General features: G+C 35.4%; 1 protein-coding gene across 8 annotated transcripts in view; it reads right to left on the bottom strand.

The window, feature by feature from the left end:
* ST6GAL2 (ST6 beta-galactoside alpha-2,6-sialyltransferase 2) overlaps positions 1 to 26,130 on the bottom strand; it is a 129,713-nt gene that overhangs the window by 82,342 nt on the left and 21,241 nt on the right. For 3 of the 8 annotated variants that reach the window (XM_043997248.1, XM_043997249.1, XM_043997250.1), the window contains exon 2: positions 12,487 to 12,601. The exons of the other annotated variants lie outside the window; for them this stretch is intronic. In XM_043997248.1, coding sequence (XP_043853183.1) covers positions 12,487 to 12,512 — 26 coding nt within the window. In that variant the 5' untranslated portion in view covers positions 12,513 to 12,601. The remainder of the gene's footprint in view (positions 1 to 12,486; positions 12,602 to 26,130) is intronic. 8 annotated transcript variants of the gene reach the window in all.

Here is a 26,130-nt window from a genome sequence, read left to right as displayed (position 1 = left end):
CTCTAAATGCTTACATGAATAAAAAAGAGAAAGAGGAGATTAATGATTTGGGCATGCAACTTAAAAAGCTACAAAAAGAACAAATTAGAAATCCCCAATTAGACACTAAATTAGAGATCCTGAAAATTAAAGGAGAAATTAATAAGATTGAAAGCAAAAAAACTATAGAATTAATCAATAAAACTAAGAGCTGGTTTTATGAAAAAAACAATAAAATAGATAAAATATTGGTTAATTTGATTTAAAAAAAGAAGAAGAAAACCAAATTACCAGTATCAAAAATGAAAAAGGGGATGTTACCACCAATGAAGTGGAAATTAAATCAATAATTGGGAATTATTTTGCCCAACTGTATGCCAATAAATTTGACAATCTAACTGAAATGGATGAATATTTACAAAAATACAAACTGCCCAGGTTAACTGAAGAAGAAATAAAATACTTAAATAAACCCATATTAGAAAAAGAAATTGAACAAGCCATTAATGAACTCCCTAAGAAAAAATCCCCAGGGCCAGATGGGTTTACGGGTGAATTTTACCAAACATTTAAAGAACAATTAATTCCAATATTATACAAATTATTTGGAAAAACAGGTGAAGAAGGAGTTCTACCAAATTCATTTTATGACACAAATATGGTGATGATACCAAAACCAGGCAAAGCAAAAACAGAGAAAGAAAATTATAGACCAATTTCCCTAATGAATATTGATGCTAAAATCTTAAATAAGATATTAGCAAGGAGATTACAGCAAGTGATCACCAGGATAATACACTATGACCAGATGGGATTTATACCAGGAATGCAGGGCTGGTTCAACATTAGGAAAACTATTAACATAAACAACCACATCAATAAGAAAACCAACCAAAATCATATGATTATCTCAATAGATGCAGAGAAAGCTTTTGACAAAATACAGCACCCATTCCTAATAAAAACACTAGAGAGTTTAGGAATAGGTGGAGCTTTCCTTAGAATAATAAACAGTATCTACCTAAAACCATCAGCAAGTATTATATGCAATGGAGATAAATTAGAGGCCTTCCCAATAAGATCAGGGGTGAAACAGGGATGTCCATTATCACCCCTATTATTTAATATTGTACTAGAAATGTTAGCTTTAGCAATCAGAGAAGAGAAAGGAATTAAAGGAATTAGAATAGGCAAGGAGGAAACAAAACTATCACTCTTTGCAGATGATATGATGGTATACTTAAGGAATCCTCGAGAATCAACTCAAAAATTACTTGAAACAATTAACAAAGTAGCAGGATATAAAATAAATCCACATAAATCATCAGCATTTCTCTACATGACCAACAAAGTCCAGCAGCAAGAGATAGAAAGAGAAATTCCATTGAAAGTAATGGTAGATAATATAAAATACTTGGGAGTCTACTTGCCAAGACAAACCCAGGAACTCTATGCACACAACTACCAAACGCTCTTCACACAAATCAAATCAGATCTAAATAATTGGAAAGATATCAATAGCTCATGGATAGGCAGAGCTAATATAGTAAAAATGACAATACTGCCTAAATTAATTTACTTATTCAGTGCCATACCAATCAGACTACCTAAAAATTATTTTATAGAGCTAGAAAAAATAATAACAAAATTCATCTGGAAAAACAAAAAATCAAGAATATCCAGGGAAATAATGAAAAAAAATTCACAGGAAGGTGGGTTAGCGGTACCAAACCTGGAGCTCTAGTATAAAGTGGCTAAAACATAGAGTGGTAGATCAATGGAATAGGCTAGGCTCAGGAAATGCAGTAGTAAATGACACTAGTAATGTAGTGTTTGATAAACCCAAAGACTCCAGCTTCTGGGATAGGAACTCAGTATTTGACAAAAACTGCTGGGAAAACTGGAAGATAGTATGGCAGAAATTAGGCATAGACCAACATCTTACACCTTATACTAAAATAAGGTCAAAATGGATACACCATTTAGACATAAGAGGTGATACCATAGGTAAATTAGGAGAGAAAGGAATAGTGTACCTATCAGATCTTTGGAAAGGAGAACAGTTTTTGACGAAACAAGAGATAGAGTATATTATAAAATGCAAAGTGGATGATTTTGATTACATTAAATTAAAAAATTTTTGTACAAACAGAAGCAATGCATCCAAAATTAGAAGGGAGGCAGAAAGCTGGGAAACAATTTTTGAGGTCACTACTTCTGATAAAGGCCTCATCTCTAAAATATATAGGGAACTAAATCAAATTTATAAGAACCCATGTCATTCCCCAATTGAGAAATGGTCAAAGGATATGATGAACAGGCAGTTTTCTGATGAAGAAACCAAAGCTATCTATTCCCATATGAAAAAATGTTCTAAATCTCTAATGATTAGAGAGATGCAAATAAAAACAACTCTATCAGATTGGCTAAAATGACAAAAAAGGAAAATAATAAATGTTGGAGAAGCTGTGGGAAAATTGGAACACTAATCCATTGTTGGTGGAGCTGTGAACTGATCCAACCATTCCGGAGAGCAATTTGGAATTATGCCCAAAGGGCGATAAAGCTGTGCATACCCTTTGACCCAACAATACCACTTTTGGGTCTTTTTCCCAAAGAGATCATGGAAGGGGGAAAGGGACCCACATGTACAAAAATATTTATAGCTGATCTTTACGTGGTGGCAAAGAATTGGAAGTTGAGGGGGTGCCCATCAATTGGGGAATGGCTGGACAAGTTGTGGTATATGAATACAATGGAATACTATTGTGCTATAAGAAATGATGAGCAGGAGTTCAGAGAAACCTGGAGGGTCTTGCGTGGGCTGATGATGAGTGAGATGAGCAGAACTAGAAGAACATTGTACACGGTGACATCAACATTGGGTGTTGATCTACTGTGATGAACTATATTCTTCTCACCAATGCAATGGCGCAGAGGAGTTACAGGGAACTAGTGATGGAGGAGGATCTCCAAATCCAGGAAAAAAAAAGAAGAGGAACTGCGGAGTATGGATGCTGAGTGAACCATGCTGTTTCTTTTGTTTTTGATGCTGTTGGTTTTTTTCTATTTTGAGGTTTTCCATCATTGCTCTGATTTTTTTTCTCTTGTAACATGACTAGTGCAGAGATGGGATTAATGTTATTATGTGTGTATATATATATGTATAACCTATATCGGATTACCTGCTGTCTAGGGGAGGGGAGAGGGAGGGGAGGAAGGGAGAAAAATCTGAAATTGTAAAGCTTATGTAAACAAAGGTTGAGAACTATCTTTACATGTAACGGAAAAAAATAATAAAGTACTTTATTAATTAAAAAAACAATAAAAAAGAATATATTTCAAATAAATAAATATATTTAAATACCAAAAAAAAATCTGTCCCTCCTCTATCCTCCAAATTACTCTAGTTCAAAATCAGTGTTTTCTTTCATTCTTCCCTATCTCTCATATCCTACAACCCCATCAGTGACCAAGACCCAATGTTTCTACTCGACAGCATCTCTCTCATCTGTTCTAATATGCCCATTCACACCACTGATGCTCTAGTTCATGCCCTTATTTCTCTTCCCTGAATGACTAACATCCTTCTATCTCATCTCTTCCAGGTTGTCCCCTCTCCAATCCTTTCACATAGCTGACAAAATAATTGATTCTACCATATATTTAGGAGTGGAAGAAACCTTAGAATTTATCAACTCCAACTTCTTCATTCTACAGCTGAGGAAGCTGAGACACAGAGAGGTAAGATGACTTGCCCAGAACTATTCAGCTAGAGAGTCTGAAGTGGAATTGGACCCATTCAAACTAAAGATTTTCCTGAGTTCAAATACTGCACTCTAACCTTCTTAAGACATAGATCTCTCCATATTGCTTCCCTGATCAAAAACCAGCAGTGCTTCCCTATTGTGCTTGGGATAAAATACAAATTCACAACAGATTAGCATCCAAAGTCCTCTATGATATGGCTCCAAAGTACCTTCCTAGCTTTATTTCATGTTGCTAGCATTTATGCGCTTTTGTTTTGGCAAAACGAATTGACTACAAAAGAGAAAATTTTCCCTCTCAGTGTTACAACCTTATCTCCATTTGACACCTTAGATTTGATCTTGGCTAGCATAACCTTTCTTTTTCTGGGAGAGGAGAGGGTAATGTTCTAAGATTTGGTCACTTAAAAAAGTCACTATCTCTGTCCCTTGGATCCATCTCTCTTTTCTATTGTCTAGTACCTTGAGGCAAGTCCTGATAGTTAGATTTTTTTTTTTTTTTAGTGAGGCAATTGGGGTTAAGTGACTTGCCCAGGGTCACACAGCTAGTAAGTGTTAAGTGTCTGAGGCCGAATTTGAACTCAGGTACTCCTGACTCCAGGGCCAGTGCTCTATCCACTGTGCCACCTAGCTGCCCCCTGATAGTTAGATCTTAAAAGTTAATTCAATCCTTGATGGCAAAACCATCTCTTCCAACTATGTCACGTAGTCTAGTCCTGCCGCCTGAGCTTGGATAACTTTACAGCATAGCTCCTCAAATCTAACCGGTTCTCCAGTTCTGAATCTGTGCTCCATGCCTAACTCTTCACTACTGCCCTGGCAAGGCTGACAAGCATATCTGATGGACAAGTGAAACTAGACTTCTTTTCTAAATATACAACTTGAATTAGCAAACAGTAGGTTCTGAGGGAATCTGTCAGAAAGTAAAAATAAGAAGGGAAATTCACAAATTATAATTATAATTATAACTGAATGTTAATGGTGTGTTTATTGTAGTTTTCTTTGTGGTAGCAAAGAACTGAAAAATTCAGGGATCCCCATAAATTGGGGAATGGCTGAACAAGTTGTTGTGTATGGTTGTGATGTTATACTATATATATTTCTATAAGAAATGATGAGCTCAATGATCTTAGAAAGACATGGAAAGACATACAAAATGGTATAAGAGCAAAATGAGCATAACCAAGAGAACCTTGTATATAGTAACAATATTGTCTTAAGAATAATTTTGAGCAACTATGTAATTTTGACTATTACAAATATACAAATTAAAAATAAAGAACATATGAAGAAAGACTGTTTCTGCATCCAGAGTCAGAACTGATAGAGAAGTATGTATAAAATAATTATATATATATATACATACACACACACATATACACACACATGTATATAATGGTAACCATCTCTAGGGTGGAGAGGGGGAAAGGTAAGAAAAAAGAGGAAAAACAAATTTACAAGATAATTATTATATATGTAAAAGGATTAGCAAGTTGTACATAATAGATTTACAGCAAGGATCTTTTTTCATTATATTATAATATGGAAATGTTTGTTTTATTCATAAATTAAAAATTAAATAGCATTTTAAAAAAGGATATAACTGGGGGCAGCTAGGTGGTGCAGTGCATAAAGCACTGGCCCTGGATGTGTGACCCTGGGCAAGTCACTTAACCCTTGTTGCCCTTCACCAGAAAAAAAGTATACAACTGTTTCACCATCTTAGTGTAATATGACACTGCTGTTATTTGGACCCCCCATTCCCAACTTGGATCCTCTAGACTACCTATTGTTAAAAATCTAAAAGCAAACAATGTAAAGGCAAATGACAAAATAAAAGTGTTTCTCATCATAATATACGGATTATAACTCAATTGCTAATTCCTTGGAAGCACTATCACCCAGTGCTAATCCCTTCTAAGCACAGATAGCTTCTGAATGTTGCTCTAAAAATCTCCTATCTTGAATCTCAAACATTCTATCCCTTCATTTATCAGATAGCATTTTTTTTTCAGTCTAATCTCTTCAGATTCAGGTACTACATTTTACCATTGTATTTCATTCTGACAATGACAATAGATTTATTAAAGGCAATAGAGACCTTAATTTCAGCAAATATTTTCTACCATTTTATTTCCCTTAGCAAACAGGCTAATTAATTAATTTCTCATGTGTTTTTGCTTACTCTTTTTCTGAACCATATAGAGGGTCAATTTTGAGTACTATTCTCACTTCAATTAGTTATTCAAGCAATGTTACCCCCAAAGTCAGAATCAAATAAGAATACTTAGTATATAGGAAAAAAAAATTTAGGACATAAATTTTTAGCCATGTACTCGAATGTCCAAGTTACTACAACAAAAGGTCAATAATGTTGTTAGACTCATTATTTGAGAGTGGCCAAATAATGTATAAATAATGAATAAGCTTGCTTCTATCAATTTCTACTCTTAGTTTAATACTTAATTAGATCAATATCTAGCAGCCATTTTCTTATGACAAGCTTCAGACACTAATATTTTAGAATATTGGATAGAACTTAAAGGGAAAGAAGCATAAAACAAAGATCTATTTTTAAAATGAAGGCATTAAGTTTTGTGGATGATGATATCACATTTCATTCACATTAGAAATGATGATGGGGGGGCAGCTGGATGGCGCAGTGGTTAAAGCACCGGCCCTGGATTCAGGAGTACCTGAGTTCAAATCCAGCCTCAGACACTTGACACTTACTAGCTGTGTGACCGTGGGCAAGTCACTTAACCCCCATTGCCTAAAAAAAAAAAAAAAAAGAAATGATGATGGTGATACTAGCTGATGTTTATGTATCAATAAGATTTATCAAAGTACTTTTCTTAAAACAATGCTGTGAAGAAGGCAGTATGTCTATTTTACATGTAAGAAAATTAGGAGTCAGAAGGATTAAATGATAACTAGCTAGCATAACACATCTAGCAGGTACTGAAACTAGGCTGAAAATTAGGCCTTCTGACTCCAAGTTCAGTGCTATTGAGTGTCCTTGGGCCAAAAGAGATAGTTTTTTAAAGTCAGATCATTTTAACCCCTAAACCTTTCAATTCTGGTGGTTAAAAAAAAAAAAGAATTTCCTTTTAAGGCCCAAATATTTGCTATCTGAATTATAATAACCACACTGACAACCAGACACTTCAAAGGAGAAATTACATTTCAGCATTAAACCAACAGCATACAAATAGTAATACATAAATAATTGATGGTGGATAAAAACTGTATGCCAGGCAAATAAATGATATTACTATTTATTTTTCTTATCTATGTGATACTTATTTGCAAAACGCTGAAGAGGAAAATTATGGAATAGGAATGGAATGGAATATCATAGTGAAGTAAGAAATGATTGGTAAGGACTACAGAGAAAAATGGGAAACTTTATGAAGTGATTAGACAGAAACAGAACTAAGAAAATAAAAATAATGTAAGTCAACCGCAACAGTGTAATGTAATGGGTACAACAATGTAAATGAAAAAGTTACTGTAATGATTGGAATGACGCCACCTGCTAGAGACTTACTGTAGAAAAGCTCCACCATGAGGTGAAGGTCTCTGAGGGCAAGACCATGCGTCTTTTCTTTGGCGTCAGGAAGTGACGTTTGCTTGTGAGAGGAAGAAGGGGGAGGCTGGTGCTCTGACTCGCTCTCTTTGGTGTGGACTCTGGCGGAAAGCGGAGCTAGGAATGCTTTCTCCCCATAGTAGATAGATGAATCAGGCCTTTCTCTCTCTCTTTACCAAATTCTTATTCTCCTTAATAAATGCTTAAAAGTCTAACTCTTGCTAAAGAGTTATTGGCTCATTAGATATTTTAGACAATATAGCTAGAATTTTAGCCCTTAACATTACTAAAAGAAAGTTAAACATGAGTAAATGGAAAACCATCTCTTCCTTGAGAAGAGATAAAGATACTTCTTCTCTCATAGCAGAGAGGTATCCACCAGAATAAAATAAATAAATAATCAAATAATGTGATTTATCAGAAATTTTAGTTGTTTTTCTCTATGACAAAATTGAACTGGAGAATGTGGTGGGAAATAAAGACATCCATAAGACATTTAAAAAATACTACAGAGAATGAGAAATATTTATTGTCAGGAGTATCACCTTATAAAATAGTAAAAGGATATTAATAAAGAGCTTGACATGATATCCAGCTAAAACAGATTCTTTACATCATATGTTAACAAAATCGGCAGTAAGATGACAAATAGTAGTGAAAATGAATAGGTCTATCATTTTTAAAGCAATCTATTCTCATCAGATATGACAGTGAAACAAACAAATTTAGATCCATCTTCCCTATACCTAATCACAATGGGGAACATGATAACATGAAGGCCAGAAAAGTTGCTAGAAGTGAACAGGAATGTATGTGAAAAAATTGTATGTATGCTCTAGAAAAGTAAATAATTATAGCTTATATTTACATAACACTTTAAGTCTTTTTCAAACATCATCTCTTTTGATCCTTGTAATAACCCTGTGAAGTAGGTATTACAGGTCTTACAATACCAAGTTTAGAAAGAATCTATTTCAGTTAGTTTTTTGAGCTGATTCTCTAAATATGCTGTCATCTATCTGCAAAGAGTGATAGTTTTGTTTCATCATTGCCTATGTTAATTACTTTAATTTCTTTTTTTACCTCTAATTACTATAGCTATCACTTCTAGAACAATATTTAATAATAGTGGTGATAACAGTGATCCTTGTTCTACCCCAGTCTCATTAGGAGAATTTCTAACTTATCCCTATTACAAATAATGGTTGTTGATGGTTTTAGATAGATACTAATTATCATTTTAAAGAAAGCTTATTTATTCCTATGTTTTCCAGTGTGGTTTTTTTTTAGTAGAAATGAGTATTATATTTTGTGGAAAGCTTTTTTTCTGAATCTATTGAAATAATCATATGATTTTTGCTGTTTTGTTACTGATACGGTAAATTATCAAGTTTTCCTACTATGGAACCAGCCCTGAAATTTTGCTATAAATCCCCCTGATCATATTGTATGATATTTGTGATATACTTTATGGAATTTTATTTTAAAATTTTGTATCCATATTCATGAGACAAATTACTCAACAAATTCCTTTCCCTGTTTTTGCTCTTCTTACGAAGGTTTAGGTATCAGTACCATATTTGTGTCATAAAAGTAATTTTAATTTGGTAGTACTTCTTTGATGATTTTTCCAAATAGTTTATACAGTATTGGGATTGATTATTCTTTAAATGTTTGGTAGAATTCACTTGTAAACACATCTGTCCTTGGAGATTTAAAAAAAATTTTTTTGAGGAGCTCACTTATGGTTTCTTCACTTTCTTTTTCTAAGGTAGCGTTATTTAAGTATTCTATTTCCTCTTCTGTTAATCTGGGCAATTTATGTTTTTGTAAATATTCATCCATTTTGCTTAAATCAATAGATGCATTGGCATATAATTAGGCAAAATAGCTCCTTATTGCCTTAATTTCCTCTTCATTGATGGTGAATTCACCTTTTTCATTTTTTGATAATACTAATTTGGTTTTCTTCTTTTTTTAAATCAAAGTAACCAATGATTTATCTCTTTTATTGGCTTTTTTATTCCTAGTTTTATTTATTAGTTCAACGGTTTTCTTACTTTCAATTTTGTTAATCTCTCCCTTGATGTTCAGGATTTCCATTTTGTTTAATCAGAGATATTTAATCAGAGATTTTTAATTTGTTCTTTTCCTAGTTTTTTTAGTTGAATGCCCAATTAGTTAATCTGTTCTTTCTCTATTTTATTTTTGTATGTGTTTAGCGATATAAATTTTCCCCTAAGTACTGCTTTGGCTGCATCCCATAAATTTTGTAATGTTGTCTCGTTGCCATTCTCTTTAATGAAATTACTGTTTCTATGATTTGTTCTTTGATTCATTCATTCTTTAGGATTAGATTATTGGTTTCCAAATTGTGTTTAATCTATGATTCCATGGCCCTTTACTAAATGTAATTTTTTCTGCATTCTGTTGTTAAGTTTTTAATGCCCTAATATATGATCAATTTTGTGTAGATGCCATGAAACTTTGAGATAAAGATATATTCCTTTCTATCCCCATTCAATTCCCCACCCCACCCCCCCGGTCTCTCATTTAATTTTTCTAAAATTTTATTCATTTAACTTAATTTCCTTCTTATTTTTTTTGGCTAGATTTATTTAGTTCTGAGAAGGAAAGTTGAGGTCCCCCACTAATATAATTTCACTTTCCATTTCCTCCCGTAACTCATTTAATTTTTCCTTTAGGAATTTGGATGCTATACTATTTGGTGCATATTTGTTTAGTATTGATATTATTTCATTGTCTATGGTACTTAAAAATGTAGTTTCCTTGCTTATCTCTTTTAATTTGATCTATTTTTTTGTTTTTGCTTTGTCTGAGATCATGATTGCTACTCCTGCTTTTTTTTTTCTATCAGTTGAAACATCATTGTTTCTGTTCCAGCACATTATGTTTACTTTGAGTGTCTCTCTCTGATTCAAGTCTGTTTCTTGTCAACAATACATTACTGGGGGGGGGGGGGCGGCTAGGTGGTACAGTGGATAAAGCACCAGCCCTGGATTCAGGAGTACCTGACTTCAAATCTGGCCTCAGACACTTGACGCTTACTAGCTGTGTGACCCTGGGCAAGTCACTTAACCCCCGTTGCCCTTAAAAGAAAAAAAAAAGCAATACATTACTGAATTCTGGTTTTTAATCCATGATGTTATCAGCATTCATTGTTTGGGTGAGTTCATCCCATTCACATTCACAGTTATGATTTCTGTATATTCTCCATCATATTTTTTCTCTCTCTCCTTTTACCCACTCCCTCCTCAAAAGTCTGTTTTGCTTTTAAACACCACCTTTCTCTCCTATCAGACCCACTCTTTTATCCCATTCCCTCCACTTTCTCATGGGATAAGATAAATTTATATACCCAATTGAATGTGTATGTTCTTCCCTCTGAGACAATTCTGATGAGAGTAATAAGATGCAAGTGTTATTTGCCATCCCCTTCATCTTCTCCATTGCAAAAGCTCTTCCTCTTACCCCTCTTTTATGTATGATAATTTACCCCATTCTATACCTCCCTTCTCCCATTGCATCCCTCTTTCTCACCCCTCAATTTTATTTTTTTAATCATCCCATTACAGGTGTGAACCTGTGCCCTCTGTTTATGTATACTCCTCCTAACTGTCCCAATAATGATAAAGCTCTTAGGAGCTATAAGTATTACCTTCCCTTGTGGGAATGTGAACAGTTTAACTTTACTGAATCCCTTATGATTTCTCTTTCCTGTTTAGCTTTTTATGCTTCTGTTAAGTCTTATATTTGAAAATCAAATTTTCTGTTCAGCTCCAGTCTTTTCATCAAGAATGCTTGAAAGTTCTCTTTTTCATATGTCAATCCCCCCCCCCTTGAATGATTATACACAGTTTTGTAGACAGGTGATTCTTGGTTGTAATCCTAACCCCTCTGCTTTCTGGAATATTACATTCTAAGCTCTTTGATTCTTTAATGTAGAAATTCCTAAATCTTGCATTATTCTGAATATGGCTCTAAAACATTTTAATTGTTTCTTTCTGGCTGCTTGCAATATCTTCTACTTGACCTGGGAGCTTTGAAATTTGACTATAATATTCCTGGGAGTTTTCCATTTGGGATTTCTTTAAGGAAGTGATTGGTGGATTCTTTCAATTTGTATTTTACCTTCTGGTTCTAAGATATCAGAATAGTTTTGATTTTTTTTTTTTTTTTGCTCATGGATTTCAGGTTGTCTAATAATCCTTAAATTACTTCTCCTTGATATATTTTCCAGGTCAGTTGTTTTTCCAATGAGATATTTCACATTTTCTTCTATTTTTTCATTCTTTGGACTTTGATTGTTTCTTGATATTGCATTGTGTCATTAGCTTCCACATGCCCAATTCTAATTTTTATGGTACTATTTTCTTCATTGAGCTTTTGTATTTTCTTTTCCACTTAGCCAATTCTTCTTTTTAAGGGGTTCTTCTCTTCAATTAATTTTTGTACCTCTTTTACCATTTAGCCAATTCTCTTTTTAAGTTATTTTCTTCAGTATTTTTGCATATGCCTCCTTTAGCAGGATGTTGACTCTGTTTTCATCATTTTCTTGCATCACTTCTTTTTTTTCTAATTTCTTCTCTATCTCTTTTATTTAATTTTTAAAACCTTTTTGAGCTCTTCCATAATTCTTTTTTGGGGCTGTGACCAAGTCACGTTTTTCTTTTGAGCTTTTCAATTAGCTCTTTTTACTTCACTATCTTCTTCTGAGTTTGTGTCTTGATCTTCCCTGTCACCATAGTAACTTTCTTCAATGAAAAAACAGTTGTTGAATTCCTATTCCTAAGTTCCAAGTGCTACACTCATCACTGGGGCATAACAACTAGAGAAAGACAGTTTATGGTCAAGTTCACACTTTTGGAGAAGAACAACATATTAAGAGCTCAGCTGCTGAGTAAATGAAAAGACTTTTAAATATTTTAAGTCCTAAAAGTCTTAAGAATGCACCAGATGGGCATTTGCATGGCTCAGGCAAACATGTTAGATGATCAGTTGGTCAGATGATAGTGGGAAACTGTAGGGCATACAAGCTGGTAAAGTGGCACATATAAGTGGTAAAGTCATAAAGTCCTCAGAAAGCAGTGTCAGGGCAGATGGCAAGGTTTATTTCACAGTCCATCTTACTTGAAGGAAAAGTTGGTGACTCCCATTAACCCAAGTCATATGAGCAGTCAAGCAGTCTGGATTGGTTTCTAGGTGATCTGGGACAAGGGTTGAGCAATTCAGACTTCAGTAGGATCTGAACAGAGATAAAAATATTTGCCTTCCTCTTATCATTAGTACATATGAACAATTTCTACAGTTGTTTATAGTGTGCATTTCTTTTTTGTATTATTAAAAATTGGCACATAGAAAAATTGGGAAACCATTTGAAGAAAATGGCCATGGAATACAGCTCTAAAACAAAGGGAAATAGGTAAAGAGAAAATGATTTAGAGATTATATTATAGGGTTAAACAGTGACACTTTAAATTTCAACATCTGCAAGTACTCAGTCTTTTCACATCTTTCTAGTTGCTTCTCTGGCTAATCTTTTAATTTTTTAAAATTAAATTCTAAATTAAATTTAAAATTAAATTCAGCATAACCTTCAACTTTTGAATGAGCACAAATATAAAGTGTCTTACAAGAAAAATATACAGGGGGCAGCTAGGTGGTGTGGTAGATAAAGCACTGGTCTTGGATTCAGGAGGACCTGAGTTCAAATCTGGCCTCAGATACTTGAAACTTACTAGCTGTGTGACCTGGGCAAGTCACTTAACCCTCACTGCCCCTCAAAAAAAAAAAAAAAAAAAAAGAAAAAAAGACAGAAAAGAAAAAAGAAAAGAAAAATATACAAATTTGGGCTTGAAGGTTGTATATATAAAAGTTACTGAATGGCATAGATAGATGATAGGTATGAGAGAGAGGGAAAGGAACTTGTGCCTTTAGTGGTATGGGGGACTCCCGGTTATGAAAGCTCCCTCTACCATTACAGGTTGCATCTGATACTTCTTAAAGAGCCTAGAACACTAAGAAGTCAAGTGATTTGTCTATGTCACAGAGCTAGTATGAGTCACATGTTGGACTTAAACGAAGGCCTCCCTGGCTTCTAGGCTAGTTCGATAGCTGTTGTACTAGAATGCCTCTCATACATGTATGTATGTATATATGTACATATGCTATTTGCGTTCAGTTCTAGGCACCATCTAAGTTTAATAAGGACATTGATTAGCTATAGAATGTTCAGAGGAGGGTTACCAGATAGATGAAGGACTTCAAGTTCATGTTAAATGAGGATCAGGTGAAGTGAGGGACATTTAGACTAGAAATGAGAAGCATCAGCTGCCTTTAGGCATTAGAAGAGATTTCATGTTAAACAGGTGTTCAGCTGGTTCTATCTGACCCAAAAGGCAGGACAAGGAGCAATTAATGAGTGGAAGATGCAAAGAATTACACTTAGTTAAATACAAGGAAGCATTTCCTAACTGCTAGAAGAGGGAAAAAAGTGGAATGAAGGTATTTGATGTCTACCATTTAAGCAAAGACTGAAAAAGCAGTTGGAGGACAGGGGAGGTATAGTGTAGAAGGCATTTGGAAAGGCTTTGTGGGTTGGACCAGAGAGGTCCCTTCTAAAAGATGATGTGTGATTCTCAATTATTATTTTATGCCCTCACCCATGTCAATGGAGTCAATGCACCCCTTAACAAAGGAATATTACTTATGGAAGAGATAATAAGCATATCCTTAAACTAGAAGATATGCCTGCCCTGGGACACTTCCAAAATCAGAGCTGTTGTTGTATGCTCTAGTAGGAACACTTCTCAGTCATAGTTTGGGCAAAGTGGCCCACTGAGGCCTTTTGTAACTGAAATACTGTGATCCCATGAAGATGGTGTAAAAACTGAGGAAGGAAATTTCTTACCCAAGATATGTCTCAATTGTGACAAAATGGCAGTGGTCTCATTTGTGTAAGAAACCTAGTAAACAATATTGGATGAGACTGGACATTTTAAGTATTTTAGATAAGTACCATTTAGTTGAGAAGCCAAGCCATAAATTTATGTCATGGGGATCATGGATTAAAAGTTGGTTAGTGACATGCCCTTCACAAAATTTGTAATGAATTTTAATCTACAATTTGAAACATATCTTTAAGAGGCCAAATTAAAGCAGTATTAAGGTTTTATTGCATTGAGTTGTTTAAGTCATGTCTGATTCTTCATGGCCACATTTAGGGTTTTCCTGGGAAAGACACTGGAGTTATTTGCCATTTTACTCCAGCTCATTTTACAGACAAGGAACTGAGGCAAAAAGGGCTAAGTGACTTGCCCAGGGTCACACAGCTAGTAAATGTCTGAGGCCAGATTCAACTTCGTGAAGATGAATCTTCTTGATTCCAAGGCCAGTGATTTATTCTCAGTATTAAGTTACTATTTCAGACTAAACAACTGATGCATTATCTTTGGAGAGAAGAGCTCCTGTTATTAACTTGTGAGTTCTGGGAATAATAAAAGGTGACATTGCTTTGTTCTTTTTCTCCTGCAAGAAGCAAAGGTTTAGACATCTTAAAAAAATCTGTTTTCTCATTCTTTCTGTTCTTCCTGCTAGACCCAAGGCAAAAGAAAACAAAAATACTCATTGTAATGGACAATTAAACTTATTAGGAACCTTAGCTTAAAGGTAAGGGATTAAATATGGGAATGGGATAATGGGCCCAATGCATCTAAATAGTATTGCTATAGGTAAAATTGGAATTCAAATCCACCAAAGGTGTATAAAGAAAACCATCCCTCCTGCCACTTCAGCACTAGCCCATCCTCCCTTAGGAAAATAGTTAGCACTCATGAATGTCAGTCAGAATATTTTCCCCACCATTAAAGTAGGAGGCAAAGGGTCTGTTTTGCTTTGGAGGCTGTTGATAATTTGACCTGTAACAGAATCCATATACGACTCGGGTTATCCCAGGTTTTTAGGGATACAGGTCACTGTAGCTGGCTGGGAAGTGTTATTCACACTCAGACACACCTGCCACAAACTGTTACCACTCCTGATGTTTTAACTCTCAGAACTCTAACTCCTTTCTGACAATAAACATGGTTTCCAGAGCATCCAGCAGGAGTTACCTGACCTTTGGGACAGAGGGAGTGGCTAATCCTTCATTTGCTTACTTATTTACTTGCAAAGCATTTATAAGGATGTAGGATTGTGGTGTGCAACAAGAATTTTTCATTTTACTTGGTGTTTTTGCACAAATAGAAATGTGCCTCAGGCAATGGCTGAGAGGCCACTGTGCACAACTAAATGCAAGGGAATGGCAGTCAAGAGGAAGTTTTGTACTGGCAAACAGTTCTATGGATCAAAGAAAGACACACACATCGAGTCAACTTTGGGGGATACTACTTACTGAATACTAACTATTATTTGGACAATGAATTCCTTCTAATCCCCGCATGGTGAGACCTCCTTGATCTTTCTCTTGGCAAAGAGAAAACTGAACATAAGCTGTTGCCCTATTGATGTGCAAAGGATATCTGATATGGCTCTCAAACATCACTTTGTAGTATCCTGGGGCACTAAGATTTGCCCTTTCCAAAACAGAATAAAAATATTTCTAATGCAGAGAGAATATGCAACAGAACCCATAGTGAATCTCCCAGACATTCTTGCAATTTAAATAAGGTAAAACAAGATATAGGCAAGGAAAAAGACCCCTGGCCCGACATGCAATGTTTATAACCTATTTCAAAGGAACGACTGCAATTGTGCTTACTTTTCAAGCAAGTTCACTGAACATACACCTTCAAAAGAAGCCCTGGATAAGTTAAAGAAAACTTATTATTGAAACTACAGGACAAATTCAACCATAAAACATGAACTGATTCCCATAAGGCTATCATCAATTTGGAAGTCAGTCCATAATACCATAGATTCCTGGGAGCTGCCCACAGAGATAAAGAGATTTAATGTGTGTTGTTGAGAAGCTCTGAGTATTCCCAGATTTTTTTCCCTAGGCATTCTCACTTGTCAGAAATTATGTCTAAGACAGCAGCATAATAGTAGACATACTAAGCAGATTCAATGAAAATAAGAGTCTAAAGAGTGGAGTTAACCCATTAACCCAGTACTCTTAATATTAGCAAACATGACAATTATAATAGATATGCAACATGATTATTCTAAACCAATAATCCATTAAACATTTTTAAGCACCTATTCCATGTCAGGCATTGTGCTAAATGTTGGGGATATAATTAAGAAAAAGACAGTCCCTGCCCTCAAGGAGCTTACAATCTAACAGAGAGGGAGGTAAAACATACACACACACACACACACACACACACACACACACACACACACACACACACACACACACCAACTAAGAAAGCAGGGGAAAGGGAGAGATCATGGTATACCTGGCATAGAAGCATCTTGTTCCATGGAAAGGAAACTGGACAGAGCATTAGATGCTGAATGGCAAGCGCCAAGAGTCCAATTTCTGCCCTCTATAAAGGAAGGCACTGGGAGGAGTTTAGTACTCTGTCCTCCAGACCTCCAATCAGAGGGGAGAAGAGGTTGAGGGAGGTGCTGTTATCAAGGCTTGAGTTAATAGCATGGTGCTAAGCAACGGAATTATGATGGTCTTGGCAAAAGGAAATAGTCTGGGCTGTTGAGTGCCAAGCCAGCTCGCCTAACCTATATAGACCTGTCTACTTGGTGCAACAAAAGATAGAGTTTGAATATGATCTCACCTTGGAAAACATTAAATGAGATACTGCTGCCATGTGTTCACAAAGAGGAAGGGGTAGAACAAAGAGTAGATCCAATAGCAGTATAGCTGCAAAAAGGCAGTTTACATAAGACCATTTAAATTCATTTAACTGTGTCTTAAACCAACTTAAACTTATTTGCATGAATATGAAGAAATATGAGTCCTTGGTCTCCTAACCTCCAGTAAAAAATGAGTGGTTCCCACTCCCATCTTAGTCTTGTGCATATGCAAAGTGAAAAAGTAGGGCTCATCTAAAATATTCCCAAACAGTCTCACTTAATTTTTCATTAAATTACTGCTTTTTCCAGTCATTTTATAGTTTTGATGAAAAATTCCATTATCAGTAGCTCTTTTTTTTAAGGGAAGCAGGAATTGGGTAGAGATACATTTCCAATGCAGATACCAGCTCCAATTAGCCACTATAAAATATTGGAATGAGGGAAATGCATAGTATTTAGTACAGTACAATGGCTAAGACTCTGATGGATATATTTGAAATACACAGTTATATATAAATACTATTACCACATTGACAATCATCACCATTTCAACACTGCTTTCTTTCAGAGAGGAAATTCCCCTGAATCATAATGAATGACCAGTTTTTCAGAGTTCTTAAAAATTTCCCCTAGTTGAAAGCTGTCCTTATAAGCAAGAGAAACATGAAGAAACATGTGCATGTGAATGTGTTTCACTACCCACCCCTCAAAAATATTAATCAATTATTTTTCTCCCAATTTGTCAAGTTATTCAAGCTAAGTTGGTTTGCTTTGTTATGTTTCCCTTTAAGTTACCAAAGTAACTCTGGCTGGACAGAACTGGCCTAAGTGTCCAGATATTGAGTATATAATTATTTTATAGGCTACTGGTATATTATGTTTTTCCTTCCCTAGACATTTCTTTTCCACATTTTAAGATCTATTCAGAACTGATTAGTGGGCAGAAAGGGGGGAAAAACAGCAGCAGCCAGAAAACACTGCTGAGCCCATTTGCCCTGAAATGGAGTTATTATCACACCAGGTGCTGGTAATGTATGTAGTCCTAATTGTTAGGATTTTATAAAACATTTATGAATCCGGTCCAATGTGCTCTTATAAATCCTCAGTGGACAGCTCCTACCTACTTTACTTACTAATTACTTACCAATTACATTTGTCCCTCAGGTCCAAATGCTTTTCTAGATAAAGGAATATAAAGAGCTTTCACTATGCATGTGGTAATTATATCCCTTAAGTCTAAGAAGTAGATTATAATTATGAAGAAAAATTTGAATTTAGGGACTTCTAAGTGACTTGACAAGTAGCCTAAGAATTCTAACACTGAACACTGTTAGGAATTCTGATATTTCTTGGGGTTCACTGGATAGCCCTCCCAAAGTGATACAAAGTCTAAAATATAAGATAGCCTGCTTAAGAGAGGTCATCTTTGGTTTTTTTTTTTAATTTGAGGAGAGGAGAGATGGGGCTGAACCTGTGATTTTTCTTGGTATAACAAATTCCAGATTAAGAAATGCCTTTTGCCATTGCAGATAGGCACCCGGTTCTGCAATCTTAGAGAGTTTCTTGAGAGAATTGAAAGGTTGGGATCACCCGGGAGGTATGTCTCACAGGCAGAATTTGAACCAAGATATTCCTGACTCCAAGACAGGATCCATCCACTCTGCCAGAGCTGTCTCTCAAACTACCATTAAGTGGGGGAAGGCAGTGGGACAAGATCTTGTTTTAAAATAATTATTTTTATTTGTTTTAAATTACTTTTATTAACTAACACTTAAAAAGCATTTTGCATAGATCTCATTTAATCTTCACAACCCTGTGAACCCGGTGGTATTATTGTTATTTTACAGATGAGGACAATGAATCAAGGAAAGAGACTAAGTGACTTGTCCACTTGGAAGAGGTTACTCACCCAGCTAGTCACTAATTAAGAGTCAGGATTCAAACAGGCCTTTCTGACTCCAAGTCCAGTGCCACAGACATTGTACCACCTAGATGTCTCAAATGGTTATTCAACTTCAAAACAAAACAAAACAGAACAAAACAGAACACCGTTTTTCAGCATCACAGGTATGATCTTAGTTTCTTCCAATGAAATGGGAAACCTGACTCCACTTCCTCTTGCAAATGACCACCTTGAGTTTCAGGCAAATTATCAGTGCAGAATTTCACCTAAAAAAATCTCAGCAGAGTATATGATAAACGTTAAAAGCTGTAGCCAAAGAAGCACTTCACCCTGCAGATACTGTAAATGTCACTGTCTCCATAAGGATATAGAATCTGGACAAGCACATGAAGCATAATCACATATTTTCAAGCCACTTAAATAGAACATGCCCAAGGGCATGTTGTAGAGAAGCCAACATTTTCAGCAGCAGGTAACAGATAGTGTTTCCTTTTCAGGAGACACAGAATCCAAGTGATAGGAATTCTAATAAGGTGTATATGTTTGCTGCCAAGAACACTGTTCTGATGCTGAATGAATACAATGCAATAGATATGATACATATATAGGTTAAAGGCAACTTGACTGATATGAATACAATGGACACAAAACCAAACAATAATCTTTATTAAACACACTACTTGATTTATTTTTTTCAACTTATATTTCTATATCCTAAACTACTGATTTCTACTAATTTTTATAAGCATCTTGCTTTTAATTTTTTCTGGTTCATCTCGTACTTTAGTGTTGAAGGAAGTCAATAAACATTTATTAAGTGCCTACGATGTACCAAGCTTCGTTCTAAGTTCTGAAGATAAAAAGAAAGACAAAAAACAATGGTCTCTATAGTCAAGCAGTTCACAGTCCAGTGGGTGAGGTGATATTCAAACAATTACAAACAGGATATAGAAAGGATAAAGTGGAGATAATTTCAGAGGGAAGACAGTAGCATGAGAGATCAGGAAAGGTTTCTTTAAAAAGGTAGGATTTTAACTGGGACTTGAAGAAATCCAGGGAGGCCAAGAAATAGTAATGAAGAGGGAGAATTCTAGGCACGGGGGAAGAACAGCAAAATGCTCAGAGTGAAGAGATGGAATGTTGGGTGAGAAGAACAGCAATGAGGCCAATATCACTGTATTCCAGAGTACATGGAAGGCAGTAAGGTATAAGAAGAATGCAAAGGTGTAAGGGTTGTGACTAGCATTCTCGTGTCAACTGCTAACCAATTGGGACATTCAAATTCTGAATCCCTGTGGGAATATCCTTCCTGCTGCCCAACATCTCTCAAATTCTTATATGTCCTGACCCAAGCAGTCTTCACATTGTAAGAGCCTCGGGCACCCTAAATGGGTCGCCCCTCCCCCAATGTGACTGCTCTACCTGAACCTGCCTTGGAGGCACGGCATGCCCTGCATGGAGGCCTTGGAGTCCATGCATGCCTAGCATGGGGGCTTTGTGCGCCTGCTGCTTTGAACACCTGCCCTGGGGGCTGCAAACCAATCAGCTTGGTGTGTGGGGGGGGCTTGGCGCCAGGTTCCCAATGAGAGAGGCCTTTTATATACAGGGGAAGTTAGACAGTGGGGAGAGCTGAGAAGGAAGAAAGATGGGGGAGAGACAGTGACTGAGAGTTCACAGCAGGTAAGACACGCAGGGAGATAGGAAGCAGTTGAGTGTGTGTATCGAGGTTTCAGGTCGCATATCTTTCTTTTCTAAATTTATCTCTAAGTTTATTCTTATCAATAAACCCTGGTATTGGTTTAAATTGGAAGGAGGCTTCTTAATCTCCTTTCTTGTTAATCTGGGAGAAGCAGTTGGGAGGACAGGTCCTTATAGCTTGGCCCACACAGGGCTTAATGAAGCTGGGGGAATTTTTAAATGGCCCCACAAACAGCTAGCCAGCTAGATAGCTAGCTAAAATTTTACAACACTGAAATTTTTGTTTAACATTACACTTGTGGGGGCAGCTAGGTGGTACAGTGGATAAAACACCAGCCCTGGATTCAGGAGAACCTGAGTTCAAATCTGGCCTCAGACACTTGACACTTACTAGCTGTGTGACCCTGGGCAAATCACTTAACCCTCACTGCCCTAAAGGAAAAAAACAAACAAACATTACACTTCTATTGGAAATCAAAGGAATGCCCATCAACTGGGAAATGGCTAAATAAACTGTGGTATATGGTTGTGATGGAATATTATTGTGCTCCAAGAAATGACAAACAGGATGATTTCAGAAAGACCTGGAAAGACTTGTATGAACTGATATATAGTGAAGTGAGAAGAACCAGGAGAATGTTGTACACAGTGGAAGCAAGATTGTTTGATGAAGAACTATGAATGACTTGATTATTCTCAGCAATATAATAATCCAAGCCAATCACAAAGGACTAATGATAAAGCATACAATCCACTTTCAAAGAAAGATCTGATATTGATTGAACACAGACTGACGCATGCTATTTTTCACTTTCTTTAATTTTTTCTTTTATTTGAGTTTTCTTGTACAAAATGACTAATATGGTAATATTTTACATAATTCCACATGCATAACCTATATCTAATTACTTATTGCCTCAGGGAGGGGGGATAGGAAGGAGGAAAGGAGGGACAGAATTTGGAACTCAAAACTTTAAATAAAAATGTTCATTATTATTTTTTAAAAAACACTGTGTGCCCCCCAAAATCATACTTCTAAAATAAGACAAAATTATATTGTAGAAATTTGAGTTTTTCTAAAGGTGACAACATTCACCAAATGTTTACATTATGTTTGTAACTTTCATTTCCCTTTTCCTGTCTAATATGTTTTCTCTAATAAGAATACATACTATATCCCATATTTTATTGCTTATCACCTCAGGAAGGTGAGAGGGAAGGAAGGAGGGATAAAATTTGGAACTCAACACTATAAATAAAAATGTTTATTATTTTTTTAAAAAGAATACATACTAGGTTTTTTTTAATATATCTTTTAAAGATACTTAAATTTTAAACTTTGGAATGTAAAATACTATCTCTATAGCACTGTCCACTTAGAAATCATTTCAAAAGTTGAATCTTGCCATAAATCCTCATAAATAATACAGATATCTATACAAAAAATGGAATTCAGATTATAAGATGAAGCTGCATTTTCTTTCAGATTTATATTAAAAATAAACAAGTTAGCATTTTCAAATTGATATCAAAAATTTCTAACCTTATTCTTTATTAAATTATATATATTAAAGAAAATGTAACTTCCCATAAGAAGGGAACTGTTCTAGTTACAAGCTGAAGACATTTTCAAGCCCAGTTGCTGAACTGAATTGAAAGGAAGATTTAAAGCACTCATATAAATGGAAAAACTGAACTTTTACATTATTAACCACTTCAGAGTTATGTTCCATATTGCATTTAAGTTTCTACCATGAACAAGGATCAAACTTTTTGCTTTAATGTATTCCCAAGACTACACACTAGCTAAAACTCTGCATTAATCCCCGAAGTCTATCCTAAAATATTTAGGTAAGCCTTTTGTTAAAATGTTACTAAACCACTACACTCCCCTCCCTTTTTGGTTCTGCATTACAGTTGAAATGACAGAAAAATCTTCAAAGTTAAAAATGTAGTTCTCTTTAAATTACTCATGAATATATGCCATTATTCATGGCCTACACTCACATAACGATGTGATTATTATTTAGAATTTAAATAGTAGTTTGTGTTGGCAAAAAGCCAACCAATTTTCCACTCAGTACTCTTCTGAGAAGTCAAGGCATAGATTACAGTGACTCGCACCAAGTTTAGCAATGGCATGGAAAGTATAACTCAAAAGTTCCCCTAACCCCAAGTTTTCAGACTATTTGTATATGGATTGTGGGACAAATCTGCTCAAAATGGCAACTCCAAAGCAAGAAAGAAAAAATAAGTAAAATTTTGGGAAACAGAAACTTTCTCTAACTGAATTACAATGCCTGTCATGGATTTCTACTATGACCACCTTCATTTATTTTTTTCCTCTCCTGGAACTACAAGTAACAATTGAAAGTCAATATTAATCTAGTGCACTAAAACTGATGTACATTTGCTTTAAAAACATAATGATGTTTGCTAATACAATTACTTTGTCAAAAGAGTCTGTGGGATGAAGATTCAATGTTGCCTTCTGGGGTCCAGGAATCTACAATCCCTGGATTAAATGTGGACTGCTTGACCCAGGAGTGTAAACCAACTTAAAATATAAACAAAACAAGCCCCAAGCCTATTTACCTAATAAACTAATTAAAATGAGAAAGATGAGTATGGCCTAAGCATCTGCAATTTTATGTAAAATGAAGATAATGATAGCACCTACTTCATAAGGTAATGGTTGTTGTGAGTTTTAAGCTAAAACTGCCTTAAGAATTTTGGGACACCCTGTATAAATTTTAGTTACTATTACTTTTGTGTAAGGTAGTTTCTCTTATATGATAATGTTAAAATTCAACTTAGGATCAGTTACAAGTGTCATAAGTCTGTAATGCAAATTGAGATGTATCCTGACTGAATACACTCCCATGGTCTCAAGAATGGTTCAATCAACCTTATCTATTGGTTTCCAAACCACAAATCTAGAATAAATCCCTTAATAAGTTGGATGGTTCCCCTAGGTCGGGGATGGGGGAGAAAATTTATGAGAAGACATGGACAAGAGTTGTAAAGGATGAGAAATCATGGAGGGGCTATGTGGCTCTGTTAGATACAAGTAAATCTATCCTTAGGGGCGATCACTAGATAGCCTTCCATACTCTGATTACACTTATAGCTCATCGCAAAGAACTTTAATTAATAATGATTCTATAACACTGTTATAGTCTCACTTGAAACAGTCCTCTTAGTTCCTTATTCCCTTTCTGTCTTCCTTCCTTGCTAAGTACTGATAGGATTTACCATCATTTCCTGCTGAATATCTCTCTTCTCATTGGCAGCAATCTGTAATATGTAACAGATATAGATATAGATATAGATAATGATATTATACATCATTACACACACACACACATATATACACACACACATCTATGTATGTGGGTATAGATAATACAGTTATCCCTTCCACATTGCAGGGGCTAGAGGCACAGCACCCCCTCGATCTGGGAAATGTGCATAACATTTTTTTGGCCCTCCCTTTGTACCAGGAAAGAAGTCAATTTTTTTCTTTTTCTTTTATGGGGTATTTAAAGTACCTTACTGTAAAATTTGAGTTAAGCATTTGGTCATAGGCTCTGTGTCATCTGCTGGTCTTCCTGTGCCACCTGTAGCTTCCACAAAACTTCCCATTTAATTTCTTATGCCAACCCATATATCAAAACCATGATCGAGGGGGTGCAAGGGATAACTGTAGTATACATAGATGTGTGTATAGATTTAATATACATGCATGTTTGATGTAATAACTTCTAAGATCCATGCTAGCTCCAAATCTATAATCCTATAATTCTGTATTAGTTGTTCTTCCAAATTGGTGTCAAAGAAGTTGGATATACTCTTTTTCAAAAATTATACTCCACCCCCCCCCCATTACAAATAGCCACTGTTAAGGGCCACTGAAACTTCTATTTAATTCATTCCACTGAGGCAAAAGAAATAAATTTTACTCTCTCTACTCCCCAAAGAAGTACCTTAATAAGCAACTCAGAAGTGTCAAACCAATTTTTTTAATTTAAAAAAGTGTCAAACAAATGTTAGCATTACTGATTTTCAAATCAAACACTTAAAATAATGATACAACTGTGTTTCTAGATTTGATGTGCTAAAGCACCAAGTATCCAAATCTAATATAAAGTGGGTAAAACTAATAGGAGGCAGCATCGTTCAGTGGAAATACTTCTGAATTTGGAATTAGAAGCCATAGGTTCAGATTTATGACCTTGGTCAACTTAACTAACTCCTGTGGCCTTCACCTTTGTCATCTGTAAGATTATGGGTACTTATATACTCCAAAATACCTTCCAGCACTAATTCTATCATCTTATGATCATGTCTCTCTTTTGACTTTGCATAAATGAAAATTTTTTAAAAAATTTCCCTAAAATACTTTACATAATTTTGACTTTTTTCTAATCCAGATATGCCATCTTCCCACTCCCAATCATATGGACACCATATAGGAAATGGTTAAGAAGGAAGAAGGAAGAATAGAGAATTAGTTTGGGTATTAAGGTATTAGTTGGAAAGGTACTTACAGACCATCTAATCCAACAAGCAGCAGCATTTATTTTTTAACTTCCACCCATTGTTCTTTCCTCTATGATCAGTTCAGACAAATTTAATCCTAATAGCAATGTGGTGCTATGGAAAGAGTGACAAATTTTCCCATAAACTGGAGTCATGGGTCTTGACTGCCACATCATAGTTCTGCCACTTACTAATGCCATCCTGGGCAAGTCACTTCATCTCAATTTCCTTATATGTAAAATGAGAACATTAGACTATGATTCTATGAATATGACAGTTATCGTGTCCTTCTTAAATCTTATTTTCTCTAAGACCATCACCATTTCCTTCAAACAATGTGACATAGCAATAGGGTATGATCCCAAGGCCTTTCATCATCCTGTTCACCCTTCTTTGGATGCTCTATATTCTAAAATATGGGGATGACGATCAAGATGAAAATAATAATAATTATTATTATTATAAAAAATAAAATAGCTAGCATTTACATAGTGATTTCAGTTTGGCAAAGCACTTTATAAATATTATCTCATTTTATCTTCACAACAACTCTGGAAAATAGGTTCTATCATTATACCTATTTTACAGAAGAATTAATTGAGACCCACAAACTGCGTGATTTGCATCAGGTCCCACAACTATTAAATGTCTCACACAGGATCTGAACTAGGTTCTTCCTGACTCCAGATGCAGCACGCTATCCACTGAACTCCAGATGTGGTCCCAGCCTGGCAGATGACAGTGGAACTACCATCTTCGTAGACATGCATGCTAGGGAGGATGCAGTTCTTCTTGATAATTTCTGCTCACCCTGACTTTTTGCACTCCTGATACTTTCTTACAGAAGTCAGTCTCACTCTAAAATCCTATGATGC

This window comes from Dromiciops gliroides, chromosome 3 (genome assembly GCF_019393635.1).
Source record: "Dromiciops gliroides isolate mDroGli1 chromosome 3, mDroGli1.pri, whole genome shotgun sequence".
NCBI classification, from domain to species: Eukaryota; Metazoa; Chordata; class Mammalia; order Microbiotheria; family Microbiotheriidae; genus Dromiciops; species Dromiciops gliroides.
This window is presented reverse-complemented; position numbering and strand designations above follow the sequence as displayed.